Source organism: Triturus cristatus, chromosome 1_2 (assembly GCF_964204655.1).
Source record: "Triturus cristatus chromosome 1_2, aTriCri1.1, whole genome shotgun sequence".
In the NCBI taxonomy this organism is placed as follows: Eukaryota; Metazoa; Chordata; class Amphibia; order Caudata; family Salamandridae; genus Triturus; species Triturus cristatus.
In genome coordinates, this window is record NC_140580.1 from 394,352,049 (window position 1) to 394,375,198 (window position 23,150).

General features: G+C 40.6%; 1 protein-coding gene across 2 annotated transcripts in view; it reads right to left on the reverse strand.

Annotated features, from left to right (window-relative positions):
• PRKG1 (protein kinase cGMP-dependent 1) overlaps positions 1-23,150 on the reverse strand; it is a 1,992,201-nt gene that overhangs the window by 13,745 nt on the left and 1,955,306 nt on the right. For both annotated transcript variants that reach the window (XM_085605357.1, XM_085605347.1), the window contains exons 12-17: positions 22,675-22,764; positions 14,270-14,411; positions 13,193-13,356; positions 6,993-7,115; positions 6,842-6,904; positions 2,768-2,834 (exon numbers count right to left, since the gene is read on the reverse strand). In XM_085605357.1, coding sequence (XP_085461483.1) covers positions 2,768-2,834; positions 6,842-6,904; positions 6,993-7,115; positions 13,193-13,356; positions 14,270-14,411; positions 22,675-22,764 — 649 coding nt within the window. The remainder of the gene's footprint in view (positions 1-2,767; positions 2,835-6,841; positions 6,905-6,992; positions 7,116-13,192; positions 13,357-14,269; positions 14,412-22,674; positions 22,765-23,150) is intronic.

A 23,150-nucleotide genomic window follows, 5' to 3' on the forward strand; every position in this document is an offset into this window, starting at 1 on the left:
CCACACCTGCGCCGCTTTATCAGTACTGCCTGGCCAATTCAATAGTCCCGGAGACTTGGAAAGGTTCTCTGCTGCAACCCATTCATAAAAAGGGAGACACCGGGGACCCATTGAATTATAGGCTGATTGCCCTCTTAGACATCGAGGCAAAAGGATACGCAAGCCTCCTCTTGCAAGACCTACAGGACTGGGCTAAAAACAATGAAATTCTACTAGCCTATCAATCCGGTCACAGAAAAAGCAGCTTCCACTCTTCGTGTGTTTTGTGTACTACTCTGTGGCACTTGATGGCGTTAACCGGAGTCTGCTGTGGCAGAAACTGCAAAACTGGGGGATACCAGCGATGCTGCTAAAAGCAATAATCAGCCTCTACACCGAAACCTAGGTATGGGTGAAACTCACGACGAATGTAGCCACTAAAATGATTCTAACAGACTGAGGGCTGAAACAAGGCTGTGTATTGGCGCCTCTCCTTTTTAACTTATACACAGAGGACCTCGGCAAAACATTATTGTTATAATCTTAGAATACTTGGTATGTTCCAAACCCCCCTACCCTTTCTATTATATGGTATATCCCCAGGGATTATCTAAGGCCAACCTTCTACCCCCTAAAATTGGCCCGACTGGATTATTTTTAATGCAGTACGCGGACGATATGGTGCTATTGGACCACACCAAAACAGGCATGCAAAGATCATTGGAAGCACTAAACAGCTATATTAACATTAATGATTTAAGAGCTAACGCGGAAAAGACAAAGGTAGTAAAATTTGGGAAGTATGCCAACAAACTCAGACAACAATGGAGACTGGGCATCTTGAAAATAGCAACTACCAAGCATAACTACCTGGGTGTTTGGCTCACGAGCAATTGGAAGCCCACTGCACACATCGCCTCCATCGAAACAAAAGCTAAGGCAGTGACGTATGCCCTATTTAAACTGAATTCTAAACTAAGCGGCCCATCTACCAAATCCATTAGAAAGGTCATAAGTGCCAAGCTTTTACCCTCAATCACATGCGGCCAACTAGCATTCCCCGCTGCTTTTAGCAACATCATGGAACACGTCAATTATCGAGCATTTAAGCAGATTTTCCAGATTCCAACTCATGCCCGGAATGCCTTGGTACAATTGGAATTCGGGATAAACAAAGAAAGTCACGAGCAGTGGGCTTCAATTGTGCGGTTTTATAAAGGGGTGTGTGCGGCCCCACCGCACACAATGAAAGCAATTCTAAAAACAATTTTCGTGAAAGGAAATAAACCGTGGACCAAAGGCTTGCACACTGCCTTCACTGAACTGCACCTTGACATGACCAATTGGCAGGTCTTCACTCATCAGCCAGGTACTCTAAATTCAATTTAAAAAAAACAAGTCAGACTACTTTCCAAGGAAGAGGACATGAAGGAACTGAAGGGCATATTATCAAGGACAGCGTTAAAATTATCGCCGGCTTAACGGCAGAAAACTGCCCCTAAAGCAGCGATAATGGGCTTGATAATATGCACTGGAGAATTCCCATAGAAGCCCAGGTTCACACCAGAACCTGGGCTTCTATGGGAATTCACAAGGGCATATTATCAAGCCCATCATCGCCGCTTTAGCGGCAGTTTTCTGCCGCTAATGCGGCGATAATTTTAACGCTGTGCTTGATAATATGCCCCTAGGTTCTTGAACAATGATGCTGCTTAGCTTCTATTGCAATCAAGGCCAGGAGGGCTGGAACCCTGCAAGAGTTTCAAAATAACCATTAACTATCTAAAAAAAGTTTCATTTAATGTCCAAATGTTTCTTACACCAATAGCCTCAAAATGTGGTATGCATCTGAACCTAGATCTAGGTCGGCCCTCCTCTTCTATGACAACCACAGTCCATGGTGTGATTGAAGTCGTTGATGTTGTATTGCATTAAAAAAAATTTTGCACAAAACCACCATCGACATAAAACTGATTTCATTTGTACAGCATGGTATTCTGATCCCATTCAGCCCTACATTTTACCTTTAAAGAGGGTGAATAACAGTATTTACACAAAATATTTCTTTGGGTGAGAAGATAATGGGGTGGTAATCTTCATGTTTGACTCTTAGCAAGAAGTAGAAAGATACACTATTTCGACCCTTTTTCACCTAAAAGTCCTTCTGCAGGACAAGGTGGGATTCTGAAGCATGTGAAGGCTGATGCAAAGAGAACGAGTTTCGGTTCTCCTGACTATACGACATATGCATTCCCTCCAATGTGGAATGTGTAGTGAGCTTTAACATTGTGTCTTAATAGCCTGTTGAAGTGCATGTTAATACATCATCTCTCCCAAGAGAACAAAACAACATTGTTCCTGTTGACTGCGGTCTTTGAATTGAAGGAATATTCGTTAAGACAATAATTATAACAAACAATTCCTGTCGTACAAACAACACACCTTTAAAAATGAACGTATTTGCTCCTTCCTTGTTCAGTTGTTTTTACTACGTCCTTTAGGAACTTAAGTAAACGTGGAGCCTCTCAAATCTCCCTGGCAATTACTCCCCACTGGCGAGCGTGTGGGCGAGGAGATGTATTTTCAAGTAATAGTCACTTACTGCTAATCTCTTTCCTTTGTACCTTCAGCCTGTAATTCCCACTACCTTTGGCCTTTGTTAAAATCGCATTTTACTTTTTTCCAACATTATCGCATCTCATGGTTGGAGTTGATTTTAAACCAGTCATTCACTTTAAACGAAGTGAAATCATAATTCCCCACAAATTCATACAGTATGCATACTTACACTGGGTATGATAGGAGGTGTCAATGTGCCTTTTCTTAAACCTTCCCAGTTAAAACCCTCGAACCACCTGTCGAAAGAGAGGCCAGAGTTAGCTAAAACTCATACATTTTAATATTCAACAAAGACACTCGGACACTGAGCAGAATTTTGTAGGTCAAGCTAGGCTTCCGGTATCTTACAAGATGGCCGCCTTCCAGGTGCTTCTCGTTGATTGTTTGTTGAGATGGCTAAGGCGTTCGGAAGAAAGAACATTCCACACGTGAACCCTTCAAAGAGGGGAGTGCCCTTGTCTCTGAAGCAGATTAAAACCCCTCCGTCCGTGGACGCCCCCTCCTGCTTTATCTATTGTTCTTGGCTGAAAACCAGCCCCTGTTAAGTCTTTATGTGGCTATGTTAGATGATCAGATCACCCCTTTATCTCGTTTGTGGGGGGCCTCAGGTGACAGCAGCTGCTCCCAGTGCGACGGGACATTCTACTCCTTGAACTTTCCTTGCATTTCAAATGATTTTTAAGACTTAGTATTTCATATTGTTTCTGCTAATCTATCGTGCACGTTAATTAAAATATAATGTCAGTATTTACAGTCACAAGTTTTCACAAGCGCTGACTGGCATAGCCCTTTTAAATTGTTACCACCCCAGCAGCCCAGCTCCCTCCTACACAAGGCTGGCACGCGCTTGAACCTTCCTTAAAGTGACGATAGAAATTCTCTTGAAGAACATGTAAAAAGGAGAGTATTCAAACACTACACCTTCAATGCAGAAACTGCCACCACACACTTTCAGTGCTGTGGCAAAATTGGCTAATTATGTAGTAGGTCACAAGAAGTTTACCTTTTCCATTCGTGTCATTTGGCCAGGTCAAGGGGCAAGGTTCCGGTGTTACAATACGGTGGGTGGGTTTGAGCCATCTTGACTAGTATTAGCCATGACACCACTGTCTGCATGTGCTTCTGTCTGTTTTGAATCTGAAAAAAAGGTCTACCCAGGAAATTCCCTCAGTGGTTGTACGCATGCATTTGAAATTGGCATGGGAATCCTTGGGAGCCCCCTTTCATCAGATGGGGCGGAGTGGTGCTTGCACACCATTGGGAAGGTGTACCAGGGCTTACTAGGGTGCCGTGTAGTGCAAAGGTGACCAGAACTGTCACCCATGGGACTCCCTGACGAAGAGAGAGTTTTGTTACTTCAATTTCTGAACTGGTGGACGCCCCAGAAACCCTAACACCATCCTTGTGACTCACCAGGCCATATACAAAAGAGAGTGGCAAACTTTGCCACCTGGTTCTTAAATCTTGAAGTTTTGTTGGGCACTGACACAGGCATGGATAACGTTATCTGATTGGTGCTCTCTGCCTCACCACCATCTTACAGTTTGAACCTATTTGTGAGTGGTAGGACACTGTCAGAATAATGTTACCATATTCCTTCACGAAGTTATACATTTGGGTGTTCAGTTGCTCATAGGTGGCTAGTATATTTTAAAAAGTGTAATATGAGGTGTTTTCGATGTAGATTGCCTTCTGGTCTAGAATGACTTATTGACTAATGTGATTCTCATTTCTTTATAGATCTATGCTGAGCTTTGGGGAGGTGGGAAGAATTTGCTTGGCCCTTCATATTAAATTCATTTATTTGTTTTATTGTTTGACTGCTCTCTACTAGATGAAAAAAAGCTTTTGGGGAAATACTGCAAATTACATTTATGGAATGTGCCTAAATGTATTAATTAGTACCTATTTTCTTTTTTGACCTAGGCGGTCATTTGTATGAGCAGCACACATCTCCCATTAGTATTCAACACCTATTCATTTATTGCTTTTACTTATACTTAAAGGATTGTAACAGGATTCCTTAAATGGAAGGGAGAAGAGAGACACTTCCAATCTTTTACCAATAGCCCTGCTGAATTATAGTTTATACCCACTAAGGTAGACAATCCCATCAACCCAAGAATATAGCTTAATTGAACATTCAAAGGTAGAGACTGCCATACTGTGGAGAGCTTTCCCTTTCTATACAGCACTCTTTTTACAAGAGCAACATTCACCTTTGTTTTAAGCATATATCACAATGTATCATTTATCTGAAAATAGCAACTGGCAGTAAATAGGTAGGTACTACAAAACATTTTATTATCTTAAACGCATTTCCTTTCCATCATAATTTCAAACATCTTCATAAAAAAATCCATAAAGTGCAAGTGGTGAAATGCTCCTTTCACAAAATCTTAACTACTCTAATTCATAAAATAGGCAGGGGCATATTATCAAGGAAGGCATTAAAATTATCGCTGGTTTAGCGGCAGAAAACTGCCGCTAAAGTGGCGATAATGGGCTTGATAATATGCCCTGGAGAATTCCAATAGAAGCCCATGTTCACACCAGAACATCGACTTCTATTGGAATTCTCAAGGGCATATTATGAAGCCCATTATCGCCGCTTTAGCGCCGTCCTTGATAATATGCCCCCAAATCCCTCCCTAGAATTGCGAGTTTTACAACCAGAACAAAAACTGGGTCAGATTGCTCCAGTATTTAGGAGATTTAACATCGACTCAATGGACTTTCAGAACTTGAAACCTGTCTCCATCTCCTATTTCTTGGGAAATCTATTGAACAAGCAGTCTCTATTCAACGACTGTCACACATCTAAAATACAGACCTCTTAAACACTTGTAATTGGTACAGTCACCTAAATGCAGCAATGAAATAGATATCATACAAATAATTGTGGATATTCTCCGTACATCTGACAACAGTGACACACATCTGCTGGTACTACTCAATCTTTCAGTGGCCTTTGACACCCTAAACCATGACCCATCATTCTCCATCTTATCAGCCAGGCTAGAATCCAAAGGCTAAGTTCTGAGATGACTTGCAACTTTCATCTCTGACAGATCAAGTTTTGTTAAACTAGGATCTTGCAGATCTTCTACCCTATCAGTAAAATGTTGTGTACCTCAAGGCTCCTTCACCCTCACTTTTCAATCTCTATATGAAACCACTTGGTCAGATGTTGCATGAAAAATAGACCCATACAGATCAGTATGCATACTATACCCAACTCTAAAGTATGCAACCTGTCTAATAATTTAAGCCTTAAAATCCGTCCTTGATAAACAGGTAAAACTGGACAAGTTCCTTCTGTCTGAAACTAAACTCAGCAGAAACTGGATTCTTCATTTACTCCATGGAAACCCTTTCCCCCACCCCCACCAGTCCGAAAATTGTACCCTCGACTCTCATCTTGACATCACTGCTACACTGGCCCCATCTGCCACTTTGCTGGGTTTCATTATCTATCAAAATCTCAATATCATGCCAAAAATTAAAAACTTGCGGAAGTACGCACCTCAGGACCCGAGAGAAACATTTGAGACCTATCAAACTGCTCTTATAGATCCCAAACAACAAAAATGACAGTGACAACGAAACAGACATTCCCAAAATTTTGGAACCAACTCCCAGAGAATAGAAGACTGACACCTCATCTGCTTGCATTCGAAAACACCCTAAAAACCCACATTTTTAAACTACGCAAAGCTAGACACTGGCAACTGGATATTTACTATTACGTTTCTGTTCGTTATCATGAAAACAAGGTTACTCCTCATTGTCTTTTACTTGTAAATGGATCAGTTGCTCTGGCAGCTAGGTCTGCACTACAAAAAAACCTTATGTGACTAAATAAATAATGTATTGCTTTGGGAAAAATGACAAGAGAGTTAAAGGGAAACTAGAACCTGTGCACCACTGTGTGAATAGCAAAGAAGGAGTATATTCTGGACGCATCTTTTTTTTTTACCAAGCTGTCATTGTATCAACCAATTGCGCCATAATTACTTGGTATCGTTGTGGTAGACCTAAAATCAAGTGAGGTCAAGATGTAAATTTTTTGTGGAACACTCTGTATAAATGTGTTAATATGCAAGAGGTGTCAAGGAGAGAGAGTCCACAAAAGGCAAAATATTGTTTAGATGAACACATGAGTAGATAGTAACATGTCTCCTTTCTTAACAAAACAAAAACATAAATTAAAATATATGTGTAGACATTTAAAACAGCTTACTTGTGCTTTTGAATGTCTTTCACACCATTTTTCAAGTTTCCCAATCTTTCCGAAGGATTGTCCCTGTAGAAAGAAGGTTCATGTCAACAGTCAAATTATGGTTTGACAATGATTAATTTCTAGTTGTTAAAAACTGATTGTTTTGTCATACCTGCATAGTTTTTTTATTAGATTAGCAGCGTTTTTGGTTATTTTCTTTGGAAATTCTATCATGTCGATGCCTCTCAATATAATATTGTAGGTCTTCATAGGGTCAGGGCCTGAAAATGGCGGGCTAGAAGAAGAAGAGACCAATGAATGCACTGCGCAGTATTTACGGCATTTCATTAAGCAACATGGAATACAAACATTTTGAGAATACTTTTTTCATAAAGAGCACAGTGCTTTGTAATTGCAATGATTTTCCATATAGGATTAAGAGAGACTGGAAGTGCTTTAAAACAGAGGTGGATTAGAGCTCAGCAAAGTTGACGCAAAAACTATTGTATTTGTAGCGTTTCTAATGCTAATATACAGACATTAGGAGCTTGTGGTATTTTTTCAGGTTGTTGTCATGTAGCGGCTTATCAGGATTTATTTCTGCTTCCATTAGGTACTGAAAAGGAAACATTCAGCACAGCTCTACAGGCAATGAGTTTTAGGTACCTGGGGAACAACCTGAGAAGGATTAAGACAGAGTGAGAAATTGTTTTAAATCGGAATATCAAGGCATAGATCATAAGTACTAAAGAGGACATGTTGACTTCCAGTCTGTCCATCATGTAGAGCAGTGGTTTTCAAACTTTTTAATGCTGCACCCCACCGGGTGGAAAAAAAATATCGGGCCCACCCTCAAGATTTCTCATGATTATTCTAGTAAATAGGCAATGTTTAAATATGTCTAGAATCATTTAAACATTGCAGTTAAGTTCTGTTACCGTATTAAAAATGCAATCAAATACATGATTGTCAAACATACTATACTGGTCATGCAGAGCTCACTAACCAGTAAATGTATCCACAGTGTGATTATTAGAAATGAGGGTGGGGGTTTTGAAGAATAGTTGGAGTCCCTTCCCTTTTGACACACACTCCCAGCAGGATATAAATGACAAAAGTTGTTAGTGATGGCCCATTACAGAGTGGCTTGCTGCCGCTCATTTTCCCACCCCTGCGTAAAGGAAAGCACTGTTATCAGCATAATGCTTCTTTTGGCCAGAACCAGAGCCCCCCCCCTATCCCCCAGGATCACTTGAGGCCCCCTAAAGGGCCCTGACCCCAGGTTTGAAGACTCCTGGTGTATAGTGAGAAGCCAGAATGCAGAATTTTATGAATTAAGCATGCTATTTTTAACAGACCTTGGACTTCAATGTGGAACCACTGATGGGCAATCACAATTGGATTACTATGATCAAAGTGACAAAAAGCAGTAATCAGATGTGCACAAGCATGCAAGGCCCAGATTACAGTCGGATTGAAAAAAGGTGTATAATTTATCCCATTCGATATATTCAGATAATGCAGAGATTGGTTGATCGTGTTCGATAACTAGCATCTAGTTACAATTATTGTCATAAAAATGGGACAAATCATGCACATTTTGTTGCTTATCATTCCAAAATCTTCATGTCGTATTATTTATCAAGCATTTTCCCCCAGTCAGGTTTGTCCTGATAAAATTTATGTGGAGAGGTGGTACTTTTGGCTCAAATCAGAATAGTTGTATGTGCATAAACAGGAGTTATTGGACATATTACGATTGATTCTCAACCCCAATTGGTTTAGACTACAATGAAAGGTGTAGTTCTAATCTTGGGCAGATCAAATAATAATGCCACATTGAACAGATGACTTAAAAACATTGCGAGGGATGAGGTTTGTAAAGCCTTTTGAAGAAGTGAGATAGTATTATGCATTTGTTTTCATTTTTTAGTAAGGAGATTGCATCTTAGTCTTTCATTAAGTTAAAAAAAAACCTAGATATTTCACATTGTCAATGATTAGTCGGTTTGTACCTAGAGAATGAGTCATTAGGATCAAATTGGAGGGGCAGATTGCTTGGCAATTAACAGTGGAAATGTTGTCTTCAGTGCATACAGTTTTAAACATTGTTTGACTATCAAGGTTAGTTTGTACCTAGGGAGAGTTTTCTTATTACAAAGCCAGAGTAATTTTTTTAATAGAGTTTGGCTAACTGGTGATCTAATTCTAGGTGTTGATGATGCTCCATACAACTTTTCAAAGTGGTCTAGGGTACAGTTTGAAGGTAATGGGCCACAATGGATCCGTATTGTGTCCCCGAGTTGTTGTGAGATGGAATGAGAAGGGGTTCAGTTTTCACTTGAACAGAACAGTTTATCATATGTAGATGAACTAGTTGAGCATCTGCCATTCAGTGTCCCTGCATTATTTTAGCATAACTAATCTATTTTTCATTTAAGGGAGTTATGCTATTGATTATTCTTATGAGTTATGAACAAATTTACATTTATGATTGTGTTTTAACTAGTTATTGGGAGGATAACGTCTGCCCCACTTCTCAATTGTCAATGTTTTTGATGTAACAGATACAGATTGTAGCTTCCACTGTCTTACATATTTTGATTAACTGTGAAACCTATTTTTAGCATATTGATGGAGGAAGGGATTTGAAAAGATCTGACTAGTCTTCAACTACAGGTTTTTTCACTGAGATAAGATCCTCCTCAAACATAATAAAATTAATGATGAAACCTTTAATGCGAATACTTTTGGCGCCATGTTGGATATCAGCATTACCATTCAGTTAGGAAGTAAGGCATGGCACTGAGTTGCAAGCCATAATGCCCCCTTTAAGTTGAAGTCACCCAAAAGCATGTTTTCGAGAAATTGACTTTTTTTTTCACTGGTTATAAATTGCAAACATAGATCTATCGTCACAGCTGGTAGTACAGTGGACTACTGCAGCAATCTAAGATTAACCTCTCCGGTCACAGGTTCAATCCCCAAAAGTTTCAATCAGCCATCCATCCTTTCTTCCAAAAACGAGCATCATTAAGTTTGGCACCAGAAACCATCTGTAGCCTTCCACTAGTGCTAAGATGTTCCCTAGGAAGGGGCCATGTGCTCTAAAGAATGTACCTATAATTAATGTTCTTTCTCCTTGTAGTATTTTGTTTGCTATCTTCTAGTGTAACTATAAATCATTAAGGTGAACAGATTATTGTTAGAAATTAACTTGAAAAGCATAGAAAATGGAATGATGGGCCTTCACAAAAATGTGGATCTCAATGCTTATGCATGCTTCTAATTGCATTTGTGACTCAACTTATTTACAAAGAGCCCTGGGACATTGCCCTGGTGATCTCCAGAAGTCATGGATTTCCAAGCATTATGTCTAAAAACAGTAACTGTGGACCAGGCGGATGGTCCATAGGCAGACAATTTACTAGCTTAGTTTGCAATTTGCAGCACATTTCTATTTTGCTTTCAACCAATGGACAACTCCTTGCCCACAAACTCCTTTCCCAAAGGCCTCCTTTAAATATGAAGTGTTCCAGTCCCAAGCTTACCCTGAAAGCTCGCTTATGCCCAGGTTTTGGGTGAATACATTTCAATGTGTTTTCAAGGTGGGAAAACTTATGGAAAATGTTTGTCAACAACCGCAACCTCTTGATTTGATGTGAGTTCCAAATATATCCCATGACTCCATTAACTTGTCCTTTTGCTACCAATTTTCTACCCCTAGCCCTTGCAAACACAAGTAGAAAATTAACTTAAACAGGTAGACTTATTTGCTGTAATAAGCTATTTCCACTAAGAAAATCTGATTGTGTCAACCAAAATTTCTGTTTCTCAGTATGGAATTCTATATTGTACACCCTTTGGGCTGCTGTCACATTAAGGCTACTGGTGGCGACTACCCTACACCAGAGCCACAAATTGAATTTACAAAATACCAAATTATAATAAATGGCTATAAAACAGGGTTTTTTGGTATTTAGAAAAAGAACAATCATAAGGCAAAATGTAATTTTGTGTAGGCATAGAAAATTGCTTACATCAGTGTTGGCTCTAGGTAATACTTACTGAAGTGAAAAACTTTGCAGATCAAGATGGTTGTGTAACTCAAACTAATGGGGTCCCCTGAAAAATGTGATGGGGCCACTGATTCTCCTATATATCACAATTGCTAATTGGCCCTATGCTCAAATGGGGCCCTCACACCCCTGGAAAGCTTGAGGCCCCTGAAGGAGTGCCCTTATACTCATGGATTTCAATTCACCAAAATGCCAAGGATAGTGGAAGTGACATCACGAGCCATTTGACCTTTACTTTCACTCACGCACACACATTCACTCATACACACTCTCTTGCATAAGCACACCCTTGGGTTGCAGATGTAACCCCTGGAGACTCCTAAATGACATTCATGCATAGGCTCAACATCAAAGCTCTCAATCGTTGTCCGTTATAAACAGTGTTTAAAATGAGCCACGATTAAGAGCTCTGGAGCTGAGGCTGAAGGCATTGTGAATTTCTCATACTGCCTCTAAGTAGGTTAAAAACAATTTTTTATTAAATAGAAAAAGGATACTTTCCCGCTGCCTTGGTGTTCCTCTCCAGTCCTGCAGTCTGTGGCGCTACGACAGCGTCGGGTCCCCGAGTCATCTCCAATAACCAATCCAGATGCTACTCTCATGCTGCTGATAATATTAACCAGCAATGATAGAAGTGCCAGAATTTATTGAAGTGGGCCCGCTCAGTGCTTACTCTATAAACTTTGATAATTATGTATGGGTGTGTGTATGCTGGATCCTAATTACTTCCAGTCTCCCCAATTTCTATTATTCAGTGCTTATTAAGGAACTGGGGTATGTGCCTGCTTCCACCGAGCTGTCTAACCCATGTTTAAAGAGCGCTTGTCAGGCTGGCCGTCACAAGACAGCCAGTCAAATGGATAAGTGCACTTTAAACTGGATTAGCCTCCATTTCCCTTGCACTTGGCTCAGGCTGGCTTCACTGAAAAATAAAATGGTTATAAATCAATTTATTACCATTTTATTTTTCATATTTACTGCACTTGCAGCGGGGGCGGGGGTGGTGTTGGTGTTGACGCTCCTCCATCCTAATGGAGGAACCGCCACTGAATATTGCATACATACACAGCCTGGCTTAAAAAATATATATATATATTTTGATGAATTTTTATGAATCACTACGTTCCTCCACAGTCAAAACGGACAAATTTACACAGGAAGACATTTTGTTCCCAAACAGATTCTTACCTCATTCATAGACAGATTTGATGATAGGATTGACAAGGCAGGCAGACATTTCAATCTCTATACATGCCTTGCTAATGTCAACGTGCAACAGTAACGCTGTTGGGAAAACATGCACTTTTTTCATGGAATGCTTAGCTCTTACATCTTTCATGGAAAATCGTTTTTAGCGTTCTGCCTCTTTTCAGTTGCGCCATTTATTTAGACGGCCTATCTGCCTACCATGCATCTGAGATAGCACTAATGGGCAATTGCTCTAGAACACTGGTTACGTTAGTGTCCTTGCACATTAGCACTAGTGCTATTACGTTTTATATTGCCTTCGAGTGCATTGCACACCTGTAATTGAATAGTGCCTCATTTCACTTTTGTGCATGTGATAATACATTTAACGCATGTGCTAAGATATTTGGAGCCTCTACTAACACATTTAGCCTGCATGCGCAATCTCCATGTGTGACGAACTTGAGTCAAAGTTATTGTCACATGCAGTGTTTAATTTGTAAAAAAATGCCAGGGTTCTCGTCAGGAGACCACTGCAGCTTGCACCACACACTGGCCCTGCCATGCTGCCAATGACAGTAACAACACAACTACTAACCATCACACTCCTACAGGTGTGACAGTTCAGACTATTTCAGGCCTCTAAAGCTATAAGAATGGCTTGGGCGGCAAGTAACAGTCATTTTTTTTATGTATTTTGAATTAATAATTATCTGTTGTTGTGGTGAGCTCTATGTTAGACAGACAGCCCCATCTTGTGGCAGCCTGTCACAAGCTCAGGTGTTGACAATTAAGTGCCGGTGCCGAGCACTGTAAACCACCAGTTCAAATTAAGCCATGGTCACATGCGCACAGTTCCAAGATACAGGCCCTGAGATTGTAAAGGTCCATGAAAAGGCCTTCATCTCGATACAGACATATGCAGTCACAACTCATTTTGAGATTCTACGTTTTTCCGCTCATTTTGCTTTGCTGTTGTGTTTTCATGTCCATTAACATAACACTCCATACAGCTTTCATCATTATAATGAAAGTAACAAAGGCAGACATGTCTTGCAGTGACCTGGTCCTTGGTTAGGTGCAGATGCTATGGTAATGTCCATACCTGCCAGTCAGAAGCTCATACATTAAGATGCCCAGTGACCAGTAGTCGGCTGAAATGTCATGGCCTTTGTTCAGGATGATCTCTGGCGCTACATACTCTGGAGTTCCACAAAAGGTCCATGTTTTCTTTCCAAATCCTATTTTCTTTGCAAAGCCAAAATCGACCTGAAAGAAGCAAAATTCCATAAACATTCAAAAGTAATGCAATTGAAGAGCCGACCTGCCGTTTGGATCTAAGGATAGGCAATATCTACCTACAGCAAACGCTACTCCCCTGGCACACGCATGCACACTCAGCACCAAGTATTTTGCCAACAAATACATTATGTTCACAATCATTATTCTTTTGCAAAGTTTATTAATTTCCGTGATTAAGAATGATTTATTAATTTAATATAGACAGTGGATAATTAAACATATAGTTTCCCAAAAACTATGCAATTTATTTCAAAAAGATGCATCCTGCCAGATAGGGTGTCTTGTATGTAGATTTATGTAAGAATTGTGAGAATCACAAATTTCTGTTATGTGACTTCCATGAACATTTTCACCATTTTTCCTGAATGTTTGAGCCCAAATTGTCTCTTGGGATACATTTTTTCTTCATATCGTTACTCTTGTTGTTATGCCGCATGAACTTTGAACGTGAAGTATGTCCTCATGGTAATTATTCATGAGAGAGATTTTGCCAAGTTAATTTTGCTAAATTTTCTATCATGCTTACAAAAAAATCCTGAAAAAAGTCAAGATTTTGCAGGCAACTACTTCTAATGTCACCAAAGTGGTCTTCTCTAGAACATAAAATTCTTAAAGACCTGTTCCAAAAATGTTACGTTGGTTTTGGGAAATATTGAAAATGTAAAGAAAATTTAAAGACAAGCCTAGAGGTTGTACCCAAGCTATCTTAAGTCTTTAAATTTAGAACCATTCTTTTATTTAACTGTTTCATTTACTTTTACGGCTTTCGTGAGCAGGGGAAGTGACTGTGAAGTAAAGATCATTTCCCCGCGATAGCATCACAGGCATTGACTGAAGGAATGAAGATGCGTGTCAATTGAATCTCCTCTACGCTACTCACCAGCTTGGCGTATCCTCGATGATCCAGAATGAGGTTTTCTGGCTTGAGGTCCCTATAAATGATTCCTTTGGAGTGCAGGTATGCAAACGCCTCTACTACGCATGCTGTATAAAATCTAGTGGTCGCATCTTCAAACGAACCTCTGCAAGAGATGTTGAGAACAGCAAATTAGAGAACGTAAGGCTTTTTGACTGAAAAGTTTGACCAATTTACTTTGCATATAGAGTCTGAGATATTTGACATTCAACATATCAAATGTTGAATGGCCTTAGGCCAGCAGCACACGGCTGTCTAAGGATGAGGAAAAACACCTGGAAGAGCACAATGAGATTGAATGTCTGACGCTCTGATTCATGACGATGATGATGATGACATCACACAGAGGACCAATGAAATGTTTCCTTGATTTAATACATGTGTTTCAAGTAGCTTGTTTGGCAATTATCAGAGTGTATGTCTGTATTGATAGATGTCTACACAACTTCCCAAAGGGTATTACTTTTCAAATCTACAATGAAAACATAATATATTCTGAAGGGAGATCATATCTCAATTTGTTACATCAAGATAACCTGACTGGCGGGTAGTCTGCACTGATTTGCCTACAGACTGATTTTGCATATAATTTATACAAAGTCACTATTCTGTAGAGTGTCATATAGAGAGCCATGGGTGTCATATGGGTATGGGGCAACAATCCAGACATCAGTCCCCCAAAGTTGGCATCTTTGCGATGTGGTGCCAAAATCAGTCTAAAATGGTTTCTGATAATCTACAGAAAATATTTCCAATTTTTTTTCAGAGCAAATTTGGACTTCCTTGCTATTTGTTGCATTTTAACCAATCAAAACCAGAATAACTATATCCTTGCTTGGCCTTCCTTTTTTTAGGTAACTTTGCACAGTATGCTATAAAGCGAAAATACGGGTAATTCTGCACATTATTTAGCAAGACAACTCTGGTGTGGGCCACTGCTTCCCTTAATTTGCCGAAATCTTTTTGGTAACTATAGAGAAATACAAAACATGCACCAATTTCCTCCTCTGCCCCCTCTTCCGCTCACTCTCATTTCTGATTACAACAGCCCATTGGCAGCTAATGTAAACATACAATCAGGGTGCCAAATAGATTAATTTAACAGTAATGATAGAAGCTGCAAAGGTGAGTTAAAATAATTGAATATTTGTGTCTCTGCTGGTTTCGCGGCATTTTTGCCAATTTAAAAGGAGGCACTGAACCCCACCTGAATCACATATCCTTTTTTTTTTTTTAGATATTCTAAACCCTCACTGGACAGCTACACTAGATTGTAACACATTCAACCAGATATTCTACAAAAGAGGTGTAAACTATGTTCTAAACATACTCTATTTTATACACAGCTTAAACTCAACTAATTTCAAATGATTTGTCTACAACATAGGAAAAAGTGTTGTTGATCTCTGATGTAGTATGTTTATATTGACAGAAACCTGTAAAAACCTACGTCGTGGATAGTGCCACTGAACTGTGGGCTTTAACCATTGGACGAGCTTCCAAAAGGAATTTGACATAAGCCACTAGATTCATCAGCTAGGAATCATTTGTGAAAACAAGGGTTGAAAATCTAACTCTTCTCGGCTTTTTTTCCCCTGGAAACCCACCAGTCCTCAAGTTCATGTGTCACCAGATAAGTGTATATGCATGGCAGATGTACATCGAAGACGAGACAGTTTTGTACGGTGACCGCCAAGAATGGAGGTGAAGTTCAACAAAATCATGAGAAAAAAAACCTCAAGTTGGATGTCTCCTACCAGTATGGGCAGCATTTAAGCAAGCCAGCCATTTGCCATCCAATTACTGCTGATACTGCTGCTGGTAAATATAATTATGCCTTCACAGCAGAACACTTTAAATGTACAGTTTAATGTATGAGTCTGCTCTTATTGGCAAGGAAAGAGGAGCGATCATCAGATTTATAGCAGCTGTGCTTCTTGCAAGATGGAAATACATACTGGTATCAGACACACTTGGTCCAATTCAGTGAACTGCACAGGAATGTGGTCAGCAATGTAGGTACACATCTCCACTGTGGGCTAGTTGGGCAGATGTATCACTGGCACTGCTGACACATTTCCAGCACGCAGAATTGGCTCCACAATATACAGTTAAAAATAAAATACAGTAAAACGCCAAACAGAATAAAATTCATACTTATAACCAGTTTGAGTTATTCCTTGTGTTGCTTTGCTGTTGGAATGTTGTCAAAGGACAGTTTTTTGGAAAGAGCAGAATGCAGAGAATAAAAACATGACTTCAACAGGCCCCACTTTGAAATGTGTTCTTCATTTCTTACAATTAACATCAGAAAAATTGTTTATCGTTTCATATTTTTGTTGAAGCAGCTAATTGTCCACATTCCCTTTTGTATGCATTCACAAATAATTGATTTCTCTGCTATGTATGTTTTATGATATGCAGTTGATTGCCTGTGGCAGTGGTTTTTAACCTTTTAACTTTTGAGGACCCCTAATAAATCACTCCTGGAAGCTAGGACCCAAAGACTGTTTCTCCCCACATCATTCGGAAATCCTTTGTTTTAACGTTTCACAAATCGTCACTTTTTTTTCTATTTGCTGTTGTTTAAGAAGGATACCAATATAGATTGTATATTTGAGCTATGTATAAATGCCAATAAAAAGTTATTTTAAAAAAATCGTCACTTTCTTCTTCTGCACCCTCTTTTCATTCTCTCCTTCTGCACTTACCTTCATGCATCTCACTCAATTGACATTCTCTTGCACACTGCACAGAGGCCAAGGATTGGATGTTCAAGTAGTCTGAACACGTTAATGACCCACTCCTAGGCTCTGTGAGAAACTCGCACTGCCTTCAGCCTCAGCTCCAAGCCTCTGAATTATGGCCATTTAGAAACACCCACCCACAACCTGAACTCATAGAGACACCTACAAGCGACCCAGGTCACAGCACGCACAATATAAGATTAATGTGCAGTATGAAAGGAAAACAAAGAGCTGGAAAAAACACAAATGTTCCTAGGGAAGCAAATTAAGTAAAATGTGAGAAGTACAAACATAAGTTTTCTTGCCTCATTTTGATTAAAAACCATTGCCCCTAGTTTCCCCAGGCAGCGCGGCACTCTAGCCCACTGACTCCCTGAGAACGTGTCGCAGACCCCTGGGGGTCCTCGGCCCGCAGGTTAAGAACCACTGCCCTACGGCTTTCCCCACACAAATGTAAAGGTTATACTGTGGGAGTCCATGAATCACCACATGTAAACAATTTATAAGCATAATATATCAATGAGCATAAAAACAGCCTAAACAAAGTATGTTGCAGTCTAATCATCACATCTATACACCTGAGTAGCTCTTCCTAGGAGGGGCCTTTTTCGAAATATGTATCAGGGGGGACTTAAAAGATCCTTCCATGTTATGTGTTATGCCATTATGGGAACCTTTTGGGGTAGAATGTTTGTATTTCAAGTACTAAACGAGTGTTGGGCATCAATTTGGGATAGGCAAGGCCAGCACCAGCTATCCATGATTTGCTGTTTAGGAACCATGGAATTGCCTTTGCTGATCCAGACCTCAGGAGTTGAGAAAGCAGCAGCAGGGACAGAAAGTTAGCTGGCCACTAAAAATCCTGGGGCAGATTTACAAGAAAGTGACGCATCTGTGAAGATGCGTCACTTTCCCTGCGCCACTTTGAGAAACCCTTGCGCCACTATGGATGTGCCGTATTTACAATACGCCGCACCATGGCGCAAGTTGTGCTGCGTCAATCCTTACGCCTGCTTCAAGCAGGCGTAAGAATTTGACGCAGTGGCGTCCTAGAAGTGGTGCAATGAAATCTTGTAGATTTCACTGCGTCACTTCTACGAGGCTTTTTTGCGTTGGAACGCCCCCCTGCATACATTATACCTGATGCAGGTATAATGTGACGCAGGGCTTTACAACGTGACGCATCTCCCTAGATAAGTCACGTTGTATATGGGCCGCATTTTTACGCTGCTGCTGCGTCACATAAAGTGACGCAACTGCGGCGCAAAAATGACGCAAGGGACTTGTAAATCTGCCCCCCTGTTTACTTTCTGCAGTTTCTCTACTTTTCCATCAGGTGCAAACGAGATGCATCCGAGAAGCTAAGTATGAAAAAAGAGGTAACTCTCTGACGTTATCCGTGCTCAAGGAGTGCATGGTGTCATTCTCACTACCACTGGCATTTCCGTGAATCGGCATCCATGAGAATGAGATATAACGGACAACTCTCCATTGTACATATGCAACAATATAACATCGCCGTCTGTCAATCAGACAGCATTAACCCTTTCAGTGTCTCTCGGCTGCATTTAAAATAGTCATATAGTGTTTTTTGCTGCCGTTGTGCATATGCATGTGACCCTAAAACAGTAGGGGGATTGCAAAGTTGGGGGCGCTAGGCCCACATACATGGGAATAGTGCACGCACACACAGTACTATGGTACTGGTAACTGGCCCAGGACACGTGCGCCCGGCCCTTTTATTAGCTGGGTCACTGGACCAGTGACACCTGTGATGGGTGTGTGTAAAGTGTATTCACAGCACACTCCTGGAACACTAGAACGTGTCCAGCAGAACACGATAGTGATATCTTATGGATGAAATAGCCAGAGTAAAAGTAGTTCACTTTGGCAGCAAAAGGGTTAAGACCAACACTACTGACTGTATATGGAGAAAAAAAGTTTATGTTACAGTTGGTCAATAGGTTTGTGTTCATATTTGTGTATTTTAGTTCTAGAAGGCTCAATGGAACACAGTACCAAGGCTTTTGTAGCACGGTTCTTCAAGAATGCTTATACGTGATAAAGCGTGCCTGCTTTTTTTTTAACTTGAGTAATATAGGCAGTGATATAAAATATCTATATCATGTCATGAAGTGAGACTTGCTTGAACAAAAAATGAAATGTTGGAAAACCACTCAAACCACTGTCGCCTAAGAGAATTAGAATGGTGTTTCCCTTTACTGGAAACGTGTACAATGTTCTGGAGAACTGAAGTCAAGGACACATTTGGGGTTTAGTGATTTGAAAGGTTTAGTTACATTGAAAAACATAGACCGTATGGTTCTGATTTCACGAAAAGCTTCTTCATTCCTGTTTATAACAGTTGTCTTCGTTCTCTAAATCAGTTTATAAACCATAGATTAACATTGGTGTTAGTGGGTCACTGCTTAGGTTTCTGCGGTGCAGAATTCTATGCTTTAGAAGATAACAATTAACACATTTACTGGCATCTTTGCTGTGCCATTTTAAATGTAAGTGACATTTGTCTGTTGTGGCTTTCAACTCCTCTGCAGGAAAGCAGGGTTATTCAATGTCATCGCCTTGTAACGAAGAGCCTTTGCCACAATCAAGTCAAAGCCCTTTTAACGAAGGCGAAGGCAGCTACTGCTTCGTTCCACAATGTCCTGAAGAAAGTGATTATTTGTCCTGGCATCCTTGGCGTGGTCTACCCCTGACTTCTTGCCTTGAGACCTCCTGTTTTTGCTGACTTCGTTCTTGCTGTTGTTAGGACTATGCACACTTGGCCACTGCTATCCAGTGCTAAAGTGCTTGTGCTCCTTCCCTAAAACATGGTAACATTTGTTAATCCCCAATTGGCATATTTAACTTACTTACAAGTCCCTAGTAAAGCGCACTACATGTGCCCAGGGCCTGTAAAGTAATTGCTACTAGCGGGCCTGCAGCACTGATTGTGACACCTACTTGAGTAGCCCTTAAAACATGTTTCAGGCTTGCCATTGCAGAGCCTGTGTGTTCAATTTTAACCTGACATGCCAACCAGGCAAAATAAACCTTTCGCCAGGCCCAAACCTTCCTTTTTAATACATATAAGTCACCCTTAATGTAGACACTTTACAGCCCCAAAGGCAGGCTGCAGTGTATTTAAAAAGTTGGACATGTACTTTTAAGTTTTACATGTCCTGATAGTGAAAAACTCTTACATTCATTTTTACTCACTGCAAGTCCTATCTCGACTATAAGATAACATTGGACTTGCCATATTACATTTTATAAGTATAATTTCCAAATGGGAAGAGAATGGTGGTTCATATTTGGTGTCTCTGGAATCACAATTTATGACAAAGTCATATTTTAAATTACAATCCTGAAAATGCCACTTTTAGAAAGTTGGCATTTTCTTGCCCTAACTATTTGGTACCTGCAGCCAGTCTCTGGTCACATGACTGGGCATAGTTGGCAGTTGGGCTTTGTGTGTTCCTCCTAGAGAGCCACACCCAGCTAGAGCTTAAGTGTGACTGGATGGGCTATCACTGGTAGGGACTGGTAGGGACTGGGAGGGGATGGCCACAACCTCACTTAAACCTGAATAGGCTGAGTCTTGTCTCCACACTAAGGGTTGCATACTTCCTGTAGTAGATCCGGAGCCAGGGCAGGTAGGCAGGTATATGTGCAATTCAAAGGCATGCCTCTAGAAGCTTCTCCCCACTTCAAAGGCACAACTGTATATAATAAAAGGATCTCAGAATCCACTACTTCAGTACACTTCTGGAGCTGTGGATACATACTCTGCCATGAAGAAGGAGTGCTGTGCTGCTACAAGGACTGCCACTCTGCTGGACTGCTTCTCTGAAGGAACTGCTGACCTGATGTTCTGACCTGATGCCCTCTTGCTTGGGTTAGAAGGACTGGACCTGCATCACATGAACGCAAAGCCCAGGGTGACCCCAAGGGAAAGTTGGCTTACCTCCTCATCTGAAGTCTTAGGGACATAACAGGCATCCAACAATCTTGCATCGGCACCTGGACTCTGCCATCTGTGAGTCTACCCTGCCAAGTGATGCCACCCCAATCCTGGACCCTTGGAAGTGGGCCTAAGTTGCTTTGACAAACTCTGTGGATCCTGCTTTGCAGCGCAACCTTGAGCCGAATTGACACATCTCTGCTGCTGTGTGGATTGGACCCATTGCAAAGACTCGCATTGCCAAAGCAGCCCGCATTGCCTTCAGAACTGCCACTTTGAGGCACATCCTCAGTGCAGGCTCTCACATCTCTCGTTGACGGCAGCCTCAGCAATGACGCCGGATTCCACATCGCAGTTTTCCAACTTTTCGGATCCGACGCATTGACCCGACTATGCATCACCTCCCCGATGCCAAACTTTGCATCGCAAGCCTCATCGATGGGATCCTCAACATTGAGGCAACCTCTCTGCATCTCGGAACTGATGCATCGCCTCAGCTGCATGACACATCTTTGGCACAGATCCATGCAAAGTTCCACAAACCAGGATTGAAGGTACTCTGTTAAGAGGGCCTAACTGCGTTCATGTAGGTGACCTGTAACCCATCGCAGTTTGCCTGTACTTGTGACTTTGTCCCAGTCCAGCGCAACCAACCAACAGTTGATGCTTTTGGCACTATTTTCTCTAAAAATATTACAATTCGATATCTCCGGATCTACTGATCTGTGTCATTTCAGTCTTGTTTTATTTGTTAAATGAATCTCTATATTTCTACCCTAGCGTGGGAATCTTTTTGTGTGGTGTTTTCACTGTTTTACTGTTTGAAGTGTTGCAGAAACACTTTACACATTGATTCTAAGTTAAGTCTGACTGCTCTGCCAGGCTACCAGGGGGCTGAGAACAAGCTGATTTGGGGTTTGCTTGTGCCTAACCCTGACTAGGATTGTTGTTGCTGCTTGATCAGGGCACAAACTCCAGTCAACCAGTAATGCAACTTTAAAAGTAATGGACTCTGCAAATTTGTACTGCTCTGGGAAGGAGACACTCTAAAGTGAGACAGGGGTCTAAACTAAAGATCACCAGTTTGAAAGATAAATGAAGAAAATGTAAAAGAGGAATCTAGAGTATGGAGAGTTCCTTTGTTCGGGTGTTTAACGATGACTCGCACTTTTGCAGTACATTTTTACAGCCAATGGTTTGTAATTATTCGAAATGGCATAATGGCGTCATTTTCAGAATTTCAGATAACAAGCATAACGTGAAATTCCCCAAATTACGTAATTTCATCCAGCATAATTTAAATTTCGCCTAGGCCACCTGCAGACCTCATTTAAGATTGCAGAAAGAGCCATTTCACAAGCAAATGATAGAATCCTCCTTTGCTCTATGTATATTGCAGTACAGATGACCCAGGAGGAGAATTTGTCCCTCTAGAGCACATATGTTATTCCTTCCCATCGGAAGACATTGGTGTGCTTCTTTAGATTGAGCTTTGAAAGTGGATGAGGTGAGCCACAGCCATCCTCAATCAATTTTACAGAAAACCAGAACCCATAAATTAAAGTGAATTAGTAATCTACAAACCTAACTGATCATTGAATTGCAATGAAGCAATTATAAACCAAAATGACATCAACTCAGGAAATGAGAGTTCTTACCTGTCCCTGAGAATCGTCCAAAGTTCGCCTCCTAAACAAGCTTCCATCAACATGTATAAATATTTGCTGTCCTTGAACGTTCTGTATAACCTGCATTTTTAAAATGAGAAAAAGTATTACTCTTTTATTATTTTTTGAGCAAGTACTGTTAATGTTTCACTCTTGCACAATAACGCAGACATTTTGATAAAACAGTACATGATTATGATCTTCCCGAGTGAAACGGACAGATACACCTTGTGAATTGTTTCTATCAAAGATTTCCTTTGCACCCATTTATGCATCACTGAAATAAATCCACTGGTGATGCACTTAATAAGATAAGTACAATGTGTGGTAAAGAGACTGCTTTAACATCTGCACGAAGAGAGAATAGTGGAAGGCAAATTAAACTCACTACAATTTTTCATACTGTAAGTAGCAAGGAAGAGAATATTCTGTGGGAGCTTTAAGATTCTACAATGCATGCTTGCCCG